Genomic DNA, 9,980 nt, shown 5'->3' with positions numbered 1-9,980 from the left:
GTTTGAAGCCGGCTCCAAAACTAAAACAGCGCACTACCGCCATCCACTGCTAGCATCTTAAAGAACATATGTTAAACTCCAACGGTTTTTGTTGTGTTTATTTTATTTTCTAAATTTCTCTCCCTCTAGCATTACATAGCAAAAACAATGGGGATACAGTAATAATAAATGAATTTATGTATTTATTTTGAAAAAATACACACACACACACATATATATATATATATATATATATATATATATATATATATATATATATATATATATATATATATATATATATATATATATATATATATATTCTTTTCTTTCATTCTTAATGATTTAAGATCAATAAAACATTACAACAATATACATATTAATACTAAGGGAGCAAGGGGGAAAAGTAAGAATAATTAAATCATATGTTGTGAAGAAAAAGGGTGAAAAGAGTTTATAGTTGGGTTTGAATTTTAAAAATCTAAAATAAAATTGAAACTTGTTAATTTTAACATAAGTACACCCACTTCTTTAGTTACAGTACAGGATCTTCCAGTCAGCAGTGACAGTGTAACTGCAGGAGTGGTGCGTCAGATGAGTGGTGAGCACTTATTTGACTATCATTGTATGAAAAAATAGCACCACGGGAGACTTTCTAAGGAGTTATTCAAAGGAGATTTTGAAGGAGAGCTGTTTCATTTCAATAAAATGGATCTCTGGACTGTGTTTTTCTGCTTTCTGCTCGTCACTGTGCGCTCAGAAGTGCAGAGAGATTTTTCCCCTGAATGCCGTGAATTCATGTATATGGGCACACCCCCGCGGGGTCTGGAGAACCGCTCACTGAAAAAGATCTGCCAGCGTTATAACGGCAAGCCCCGGTATGTCACTCTGTATGATGTGGTGGATCACATCCCGGTGTATTCTGCCTACACTTTCAAACGCTCCGACGGCGTCAAGAAGGTTGATGTTCCTTGGATGTTCGAGCCTCAGGTAACCAGTTCTCATATAACTCAGAATGAGTAGTTTTAATCACTGTATCAATAGCTTTGTAGATTTGATGCATGAAAAAACTAAGTTTAGATTTTGAGCAATTATTTTCTACTCAACCTGCTGGAAAAAAAAGGTCTTGTCTATTATTTTGGTATGTTGGCTGGTTTTAAACATGCTTTCCAGCTGGTCCGACTGTGAAACCAGTTGAACACCAGCTTGGCCATGCTGTGAGACCAGTTTAAACCAACTAAGACCAGCCAACAAGCCATTTACCAGCAGGGAAGCTGATTTTCATTACAAACTAAACCATCAAACAAATTTAGGCTGATTGCATAGCTATATTTTCCATAAGGTATATGTACATACTGTTTAAAATATCTTAAAAATCTGTTGTTGCTTTTACATAAATATTCTGTACTCTCTGTAGCTCTCCACAGAAACAGACTCTGGCGAGATGCAGCCATTTCCTTCCAATGATGTCCACGAAAGTTTTGCAGAAGCCCAGGCCGTCTTGGAAGACTACTCAAACATTGTTGATTTCGAACGAGGCCATCTGAACCCCGACGAGCACCAGGCTCACCCCGATGACAAGGCAGCCACGTACACCCTCACCAATGTGGTCCCACAGATCCGCGAGTTCAACGTGGGCTACTGGAAACAACACGAGCACATCATCCGCCGTCGACTCAACAACTACTGCCGCGGTAAGGCCTACATAGTCACGGGGGTCACCACATCTGGTAGGATGATCCGTAGAAACAACATCGACCGAGTGGCCGTTCCCACCTACCTGTGGTCGGCATACTGCTGCGTAGATTACGATCACAATGCCCCGTTCGACGAGCGATCCAAATTCCCTGTCTTTGCAGCTCATGGGCTCAACGAGAAAGAAGGAGCAGAGGTCATAGAGATGTCTGTGCAGCAACTGGAAGATTTTTTGAGGAAGAACACCTTTGTGGACAAGAGGTTTCAGATTTTCTTTGGGAACTGTGAGCCTAATGATGCCATAATGTCAGTCAAGACTTAGACGTCTTCATCCTGTTTCTCTAAAACTCATAAAAGAATATCTTTCACTGATCAGAATTGTGTTCTGTAGAATGAATATTCTGGCATACACTCTTTATTTTATAACCTAATGACACAGAAAAGGCCATTTTAGATTTCCACTGAAAACATTGTTTAGTTCTTTACAAAACATTTTTTTTGCATCTACACTTCCGTTCAAAAAGTTTGGGGTCAGTGAGATTTTTGAAAGAGGTCTATCATTGTTCACCAAGGCTGCATTCATTTGATGAAAGATAAAACAGAAATACTGTGAAATATTATTACAACTGAAAATATCTGATTTCTATTTTAATATATTATAAAACTGAATTTGTCCAGTGATAGCAAAGCTGAATTTTCATTAGCTGTCTTCAGTGTCACATGATCCTTTAGAATAGGCTGATTTGCCACTTAAGAAACATTTCTTATTATTATCAGTGTTGAAAACACATTATAAATGTCTTTTCTGTCACTTTTGATCAATTTAATGCATCCTTGCGGAATAAAATACACATTAAAAACTAACTAACTAAATAAATGAATAACGGACCCCAGACTTTTGATTAGTAGTGTCTGTGCTTAAAAAACCTAGAAATCAGTTGAAGAACATGATAATCAGACCCTGAAGAATATTCCCTAAAATGCATTTTTGTGTATGATTATGGGCAAAAAACATATAATACTATTTACTTTTCATCCTTTTTCTTTTCCTTTGTTTTTATTTGAACAGTAAAAATCTGAATCCATTTCCTTTAGCTTTGAATAGTAGAATGAAGATCCAATTTCAGTTTCAGAAATATTTTCTAATATCTTCTAATTAAGTATATATATATATATATATATATATATATATATATATATATATATATATATATATGAGAGGACTTTAAAGAGTGATGAAATGAGAGAGATTTACTGATTATAATCATCTGGGGCCTTAGATGGTTTTATTATGTCCATTAACTTCTTTATAAAACTGCAACAACTAAATCTTTTCTCACTTTGTAAGCATGTTTACTGCAATTAATCTGAATGCTGTAACTCTTCTAAAATAAAAACTGACCGCTTAATCGTCTCTGTTTGCCTGCAGTCTGTCAATTATCAATATAAAAACATGAAAAACATGACTCAACAACATATTAGCTCTAGGTGTTCTGGAAAAAAAAATATTTTCACAATAAAGCTGATATCAGACTCCTACTGCTTGATCAATTCAATATGCACACTCTCTATTGATTCTTTTCAAAGGCAAAAGTTGCTTTTATGTGTGCAAATACGATTAACAATTTTATGAATGTGAGATAGCTCATGTAGTATCAGATAACCAAATAAAAGTGGCATAAAAAGGTGGAGAACGGAGCCCCATTCCTTCCTAATCCCTTGTTTGCACAGGACACAGGCTCCATAAAGACAGGTTTATCTCTGTATTCCTTTTTCTGTCATCACCCCTTCACACTCAGAGAGTATAGAATAGAGAGATAGATGGAGAGTATAGAATAGCCTGATTTACATTTTATAAGACAGTTATACAAGGCACCCATAAAGTTGATTAGCTCCACAGAAAAGACATCCATATCTATAGGACCTGCATATACTGGAGAAAGATAGAAAGAATAGTTTGTTCTGGGAATATGTGATGAGGTTTCTGCACAGCATTTTCCTGAACCATCATGCCTCTACCTCCTTTTATTGATTATTCCTTCCAGAGAAAGCTGCTGGTTAAAAGGAGAGGATTACTATTATTTGTGTGATTTACTCTGGAGTAAATGACACACACACACACACACACACACAGACACAATAACTATTCCCAGTATGCAATAGTTAGTACCTACCAGAAGTGGTGCACTGGTACACCAGAGTCAGGGACTTGGGTAGCCAGGGCTCATTGATGCTTTTTGGAAGTGAAGGCCAGTCCATCTTGTCCAATACAATTGCTCAAATTGCTGAAAAGCTTAATGTTGGCCCTGATAGAAAGGTTTCTGTACAAATAGTGCATCACAATTTGTTATGTAATGGGCTACATAGCCACTGACTGGTCAAAGTGCCCATGATTAACCTCAAAAGTGCCTACAAATAGGCATGAGAGAATCAAAAGTGGACCACAGAGTAATGGAAGAATGTTGCCTGGTCTGATGAATAATGTTTTCATTTAGATCTAATGGATGGTTGGGTGCATGTGCATCATTCACCTGGGGAAGAGATGACAGCAGATTCACTATGGGAAGATGGCAAGCTTCGGGAGGCAGTGTTATGCTCTGGGCAACGTTCTGCTGGAAAACCTTGGGTCCTGGCATCATGGGAATTTTACTTCGTCACATACCACCTCCCTAAAGATTATTGCAGACCACCCCTATTGCCATTGGTGTTCCCTGATGGCAGTGGCCTCTTACAGCAGGATAATACACCATGCCACACTGCAAAAATAGTTCAGGGATGTTTTGAGGAACATGACAGAGAGTTCAAGGTGTTGACCTGGCCTACAAATTCCTTAAATCTCAACCGTGACTGAACCTCTATAGGTTGACCTGGGCCAACAAATGCAATACATGGAGGCCCCACTTTCAACTTGCAGGACTTAAAGAATCTGCATAAATGATCTAGAAAGAAAATAGCAATGTGAAAAAGTGTCAGAATGTTCAAATGTTGTATCCTAGATCCATGTAAAGCCCCAGCTGTACAAGTTCACCTGGATGACACGCACTTCTCTTTTAGGCAAACTCTCACCGGTTCTGTTTTGCTTATCTAATCAATGCTATTCAAAGTAACTAGCTTTGAATTCTTCTCACTCATTCATTCTATCAAAGAAGCACTCAAGTAAGACTGTCGAGAAGCTCCTTTGACTAAAATGCATCCCTCTGTCATCCTTCTGGTCCTTGCCTTCACAACATGGCTCTCTGAACATTTGGGAACTGCAACCGTGGTCGAAGACTTCAACCATGTTGAGAGATGCAAGGACTCGCTGTATATGGGCACTCCACCACGAGGCTTCAGAGATAGCAGACTCAAGAAGATCTGCCAGCGCTATGCTGACAAACCCAGATATGTGACCCTGTACGACTCCAAAAACCGTATCCCGGTTTACTCAGCATACACCTTCAAGAAAACAGAGGGCGATCGGCGTGTGGACTATCCCTGGATGTATGAACCTCAGGTATGAAACTATTCATTTAAAGAATAAAAAGTACAAAAACTGTCCCTGGGATGGTACCTTTCAAAAGGTACTAATATGAATCCTTGGAGGTAAATAATGTACAAAGTTGTACCCTCTGAAACCCCAGCGACAGCCTTTGTACCTTTTATCTGAGAGTTTGAGGACTGGCTTTCTTTGGTACAATTGCACTGAAGTGTTGACCTTCTTCTCAGCTTGCAGAGCTCGATGGGAATGGGAACATGCTGCCGTTCCCCACCGGATACTTACACATGAAGTTTGAGGACAGCCAGGCAATTTTGGATGACTATTCCGATGTGGTTTTATATGAGAGAGGCCATCTGAATCCAGACCAGCACCAGTCAGACCCCCAGGACCGAGCAGCTACCTATACGCTCACCAACGTCGTGCCAGAAATACGTGAGTTCAACATTGGACCATGGCGGGAACACGAAGAGCGCATCCGTCTGCGCCTCAACAATTTCTGCCGGGGAACAGCCTATGTTGTAACTGGGGTAACCACTACTGGAAACATGATCCGACGCAACAACCAGGACCGTGTTGGCATCCCTGAAGAAGTGTGGTCTGCCTACTGCTGCACTGACTACGACAGAAACGCACCACACAATGAGCGCATCCGCTTTCCGACCCAAGCTGCCCTTGCTAAGAATGCAAAGGATGGAAACAGAGTCCAAGAGCTCACAGTGCAGGATCTGGAGATCTACCTGACAAACAAAATGTCTGTGGACAAGAACTTCCAGCTGTTCTATGATAACTGCAACTCACCTTCACCTCTTCCTTCCTACCTTCATTATACCAAATGATCTGACTTACCTTCAGCTTATAGCTTTGGTTGTGGTTTCTTTTTTCTTGCTTTCTTCTTTCCTGCAGATTCTCTGTAAATTACTGTACAATTATTTAGAAATTGTGTGGAGTTAACATAAATATAGTGGTTTGCAATGTTATACACTACTGTTTAAATATTTGGGATAGGTAAGTATATTTTATTTTATTTATTTTTATTAATAGAACTTTGTTCCTAAAAATGACATTTAAAATAAATGCTGTTCTTTTGTATTTTGTAAACTTGTAAACTTTTGTGAAAAAAAAAGACCATCGGCAACAAGCAGCAACTGTTTTCATCATTGATAATAATAAAACATGATTCCTGAGCAGCAAATCAGCATATCATAAAGATTTCTGAAGGATCATGTGACACTGAATGCCTGCTGAAAATTCAGCTTTACCATCACAGGAATAAATTACATTTTAAAATACACTAAAATAGGAAATAGTTATTTACAGCTATTTAATTTTTGATTAAATACATGCAGCTTTCTTGAGCATAAGTTAAAATAAATAAAATTAAATAATAAATCTTACTGGCCCCAAACTTTGAATGGTAATGTACAGAATATAGACTTATATAAAGCTATTTAATTCAATAGCCATATATTGAAGATAATAAAGGGAAATTTGTCACTTCAAGGTGTAAATCAATGGTTGTATAAACTATTTCCTGTCAGCTCTCTGCCTACAACACTTTTATTGCTTTTATCTTAAAATTAATCATCTTATATATGCATAGTGTATGACAAACTGCCTCAGTTCACATACATGTTAAGTTACTCATTGACACCACCTTAGGTTTTAGGTTGTGTTTTTTAAAGTGTAAAAGGCTGATTTTGTGTGGTATAAAATGGTATGTGAAAAATAAAAACAAAAACAAAAACCCTGACTGTTCATCCTTTTCCAAACTACTTTATTTATTTGGGATTTTCATTTTGGTGTTTCAATAAACATGACTGATATAAACCAATAAAATACCCAAGGAGAAATGTCTGGTTGATTTTCAACATTACAGCAAAATATGGATTGCTTTATCACCGTTATCTATGATTAATATCAGGCATCATTTCCAGTAACTGGCACTGTATCAAATCAATATAACATTGTGAGAAACACGGGGAGAGAAAGGGTAATGAATTTAAAGAACATTTTATTACAAGACCTTTAAACAAGATATTCAAAAACACTGGGTGAAAATGTCTCCGTCTCTTTTATCAATGTTGAGTTTAATAGGTTTTATTATTTTGTGATTATTGCTCAACATTATAATGATGGAGTGGGAAAATAATTGGCATGGTAAATTTTATATATAACATATAACAGAGTTGTGTGCAAATGGGCCTTGAAACCCACAAAAAAAAAAAAAAAAAAAAAACACACTAACTGGGATGGCCAAACAAGAGCATCTACCACATAATGCTGATATATTCTACAACTCTCTATTCTTTAAAGCAACACAAATACAGATCCCTACACTTTAAGACAGGGGTCACCTGGAGGTCAGTCCTGGAGGGCCAGTGTTCTGCAGTTTCGCTCTCAACTTGCATCAACACACCTGCTTGGAAGTTTCAAGTATTCCTAATAAGAGCTTGATCAGATGATTAAGGGTTTGGAGCTAAACTCTGTAGCAAACCGGTCGTCCAGGATTGAGCTTGGTGACCCCTGATCCATTAGGAAATACAGCCTTTATGAAAGTGCACAAATAATTCACAGGTCACACAGGACGAGTCTTCAATGACTGACCACTGCAAACCAGTACAATGCGTGAGATTAGTCAGCTTGTGGGACATTCCTTTCACTTTTTATGGACATAATCTAATCTCAGAGGGACACAAATGAGGAAGGATAAGCAAATACCCTCAAGCGAATAAGGCCGAGCAAGCTTTAACTCTTTCTCTTAAACTCATATTCTTCTTTTCGCTTGTTTTCCTTTCTGTAAATTGTCTTAAGTTAATATCATTATTGGCAGTTGTAATATTGTGTTTATTCATAGTGCTAGTAATGGTAAATGAACTCAAGGGATTCATTATTTGCTGCTGGTTTCTTTTCAAGATGGAGATGGAGACTTTAACTGTTATGGAAGACTTGGCAGATGTGACTGAAAGTAAACGACCAAAGTCCCCTGATCCCAGATCAGCAGACCACATTTATAAGTCAGATGCCTGTTATCTTATTAATCACAATGTCCCAGGCAGGGACTTTACCCAGTCTTAAAATGTTCACGGGATCCAACTACACAACATTAAAGCTGCTACAAGGTGCTACAAGAGGCCCAGGCCATAATCTATGCCTGAGTAAGGTAAACTATTTCTAAAGTTGTGACCAAAACCATGACTGGCTGTAATTCAGTATTTGTACACTAGATGATGGTGCTGTCAAAAAAAACCCTCTTACCTAATAGTGACATTCTTACAGTTAAAAGAAATACTCTATAGTACTGTATGATAATAGTTTCAATAGGTACACATTAGAAAAATACAACATTACAACTTTTTAAGCTAAGGCCTTATTTATTTGTTTAGCCTTTTTAAATGTACAAGTTGCCAGATAATAAGTGCTCCTTGTACAATAAAGAAATTAACCCTCAAAAGGGAAATCACTGTCATCACGGGATTGTACACAGAAACTCTGAATGTATATTGAGCGACACAGTGACAGCCAAACAGCACAGACAGCACTGACTTTTCAACATAATTGATGTGTGTGTGTGTGTGTGTGTGTGTGTGTGTGACAAAAGAAATAAAATGAGCAAATGTGCACCAGCTTTTTCCAAAAGTGGACCCTTTTTTTTTTTTTTTTTTTTGCATTTGCTAATATTTTCTACAACATTGTCAAATTGCTTAACAAAATCATGCACCACCTTTTTCAGTCAAAACACACATGCAGTTCACAAGCTTAAAGACCACACAGAATGCATTTAAGGAACTTTACTGGAATATTAAAAAACGAGTTCAACTCTCCTCCTCATCATCCCCTCTTGTCTCTCTGTCAGTGCCTCTCTGCCTGTTGCTGTATTTGCTGTGTGACACTCATGGGATGAGAACACTTTAATACGTTCTAATCTTCTTGAGTACTTTTTTGGAGAATATGTTCACAGCTTTATCCAGGTTGACTGAAGTTTTAAATAAGTTACTCAATTTAAATTAACATTTGTAGGACCACATATAATCTGTCAGCAAAATACAATTGTTTTAAAGGGTAAAGTTGCGGTGGGAGATGGGGTGATGAAAAGGGTCTAGAACAGCCTCTGGTCAGACTGTGTTCTTCTTTGATTCATGCTTCATCCCTTCACTGAGTTTTCTGTGCCCTGGTTCTCTGCTCCTTCCAATCTCTGCGCCCTATTGTCTCCCTATTGTCTGCTTTCTCTTCTGTCTCTCCTGCTCTTTTTGCCTCATACTCATTATCCAGCTGGGCAGCCGTCAACTCCACTGTGGGCCACCATCCTGGCTGGCCTCTGGAGCTCAATCTGGCTCCTCCTGCTCTGGGCTCCTCCCTCTATCCACTCCACCCTGGCACTATGGTCTATGCTCCCTCTCTATTGCCTGCCTCACGCCCGCCTCCTAAACCCCCACCCTCCCTCGGCTGGATTATTTCTGTCGGTGCGGGGATGCACCGTTCCGGGAGGGGGCAAAATGTTACAGTTATTGATTTCTGTTCTTTGTGAGTTTCCTTATTTGGTCATGTTCATTTTCTTGTTTAGTTAATGAATTAGTCTCACACCTGTTTCTGTTTCCCACTGATTACATTCGCAGTATTTAAAAATCTGTGTTCTTCATTTTGGTTTTGTCTGCTATTAATGATTCAAGATTTGGATTGTTTGGTTGTGTCCTTTCTCATGTGGATAATTAAAATAACTATTTTGATATCTCCTTCACATGCTTTGATTTACAAACCAACACATGTGACATCTACACTGGAGAAAAAAATATGGATGTGTACTTTGAATATGGATGTGGATTTCTTTAGA

General features: G+C 38.1%; 2 protein-coding genes across 2 annotated transcripts; both read left to right on the top strand.

The window, feature by feature from the left end:
- The first annotated feature begins 553 nt into the window (after positions 1–553).
- LOC128021680 (endonuclease domain-containing 1 protein-like) lies at positions 554–3,070 on the top strand. Its single transcript, XM_052608992.1, has 2 exons — positions 554–969; positions 1,397–3,070. Exons 1-2 carry the CDS (start codon positions 688–690, stop codon positions 1,994–1,996), a joined length of 882 nt encoding a protein of 293 aa, XP_052464952.1. The 5' UTR covers positions 554–687; the 3' UTR covers positions 1,997–3,070.
- Positions 3,071–4,808: 1,738 nt separating this feature from the next.
- On the top strand, positions 4,809–6,892 carry LOC128021671 (endonuclease domain-containing 1 protein-like). The gene is made up of 2 exons (XM_052608985.1): positions 4,809–5,167; positions 5,380–6,892. Exons 1-2 carry the CDS (start codon positions 4,862–4,864, stop codon positions 5,986–5,988), a joined length of 915 nt encoding a protein of 304 aa, XP_052464945.1. The 5' UTR covers positions 4,809–4,861; the 3' UTR covers positions 5,989–6,892.
- Positions 6,893–9,980: the final 3,088 nt, after the last annotated feature.

Source organism: Carassius gibelio, chromosome A10 (genome assembly GCF_023724105.1).
Source record: "Carassius gibelio isolate Cgi1373 ecotype wild population from Czech Republic chromosome A10, carGib1.2-hapl.c, whole genome shotgun sequence".
NCBI classification, from domain to species: domain Eukaryota; kingdom Metazoa; phylum Chordata; class Actinopteri; order Cypriniformes; family Cyprinidae; genus Carassius; species Carassius gibelio.
The sequence above is the reverse complement of the archived record's forward strand: the minus strand, read 5'-3'. Positions and strand labels throughout refer to the sequence as shown.